General features: G+C 56.4%; 1 protein-coding gene across 1 annotated transcript in view; it reads left to right on the top strand.

Moving 5' to 3' along the window:
• Positions 1-44: 44 nt before the first annotated feature.
• LOC125046823 (nuclear receptor subfamily 2 group E member 1-like) overlaps positions 45-1,299 on the top strand; it is an 8,411-nt gene continuing 7,156 nt past the window's right edge. The window contains exon 1 of the mRNA XM_047644790.1: positions 45-641. Within this exon, the coding sequence (XP_047500746.1) occupies positions 59-641 (583 nt within the window). The 5' untranslated portion in view covers positions 45-58. The remainder of the gene's footprint in view (positions 642-1,299) is intronic.

Here is a 1,299-nt window from a genome sequence, read left to right as displayed (position 1 = left end):
GCCGCCCTACTACCCCGCGCTGCTGCCGCCCATGCCGTTCAAGCCGCCCTTCCTGCCCATGACGCCCTCCATGGCGCCCCTCACGCTGCACCTCAGCCACAACTCGGCCTTCAAGCCCAACATGGCCATCCTCGGCGGCGGCGACCTGCGGCGGCCGCTTGCGGACGCGGGGCTGCGGCGCTCGCCCTCGCCGCCCGACTTCAAGCCGCTCGCCGCCGACCGCCTGGAGGCCAAGTTCCCGCCCCGCGACCGCAGCCCCGACTTCAAGGCGGCGGTCGATGAGCGCGCCGCCGCCAAGCCGCCAATCATGGAGCGCCTCGAGCTGAAGCCGCCGCCGCCGGAGCTGCGGCAGCCAATGGGCGACGTGATGGAGGTGCCGCGGTCGGCCAATGAGGGCTCGGCATTCAGCCCCCCTCGGCGGGGGGCGGCGAGCCCCCCGGGCGGCGGCCGCGACGGGGAGTCGCGCAGCCCCGACGCCGCGCACCGCCTGGAGCACTCAGTCTCGGTCCTCTCCCGCGCCTCCGCCGCGCTCTCCGCCGCCAACAACAACAACAGCGACAGCATCAACAACAACATCTTCATCAACAACAACAACAACAGCGCCTTCTTCTCGCCCGGCGCCTTCTTCGTCAAAAATAATGGTGGGTCCCGCGCCACTGACGTGGGCGCCTTCAGCGACGTCATTGCAATAACAGAGCTCTCGCCAGGCAGCAATTACCGGCTGAGCCTTTGACGAGGCGCGACCTGCACTCGCCCCAATCACCCTTCTATCACTGTCATTCAGGGCCATTATCTCTGAGGGCTGAAGACGGGGCCCAGCTCGCCCCGAGAACAGCAGGCATCTATTGACACATACATTAGGATCAGCCAAATCGTCACGTTATTATTTTCACTCGGACGAATATCATTCATTTTGTCACTCTATCGACCCATTTACGCTTCGTCCATCTTGCAACCCAGTCATCATTAATTCTCATTATTTTTTTTTCTTTTTTTTTTTTACATTTAGGCATTTTTCACGCCATCATCATTTTTCCCCCTTGTTGCTTTTATCAATTCTCTCTCCATGTCTTGTTTATTGCCGTGTAAGTCCCTCATTTGTCACAATTATCACGCTATTAATCATTATCTCATATTTCATTATCTTCATCACCGCACCACTTCACAAATTACACTGCGTGACGTCATCATTATCCCATCATGACCTAATTGCATCTGACTTTATTATAATTGTATTCTTGTTATTCAGGTCATCATTATATTTATATTTTTTGTGATTCTTGTCATCATCATAATTGC

The sequence above is a fragment of the Penaeus chinensis genome, chromosome 39, assembly GCF_019202785.1.
Source record: "Penaeus chinensis breed Huanghai No. 1 chromosome 39, ASM1920278v2, whole genome shotgun sequence".
Taxonomy (NCBI): domain Eukaryota; kingdom Metazoa; phylum Arthropoda; class Malacostraca; order Decapoda; family Penaeidae; genus Penaeus; species Penaeus chinensis.
Note: the sequence above shows the minus strand (reverse complement) of the source record. Positions and strands in the feature narration are given on the sequence as shown.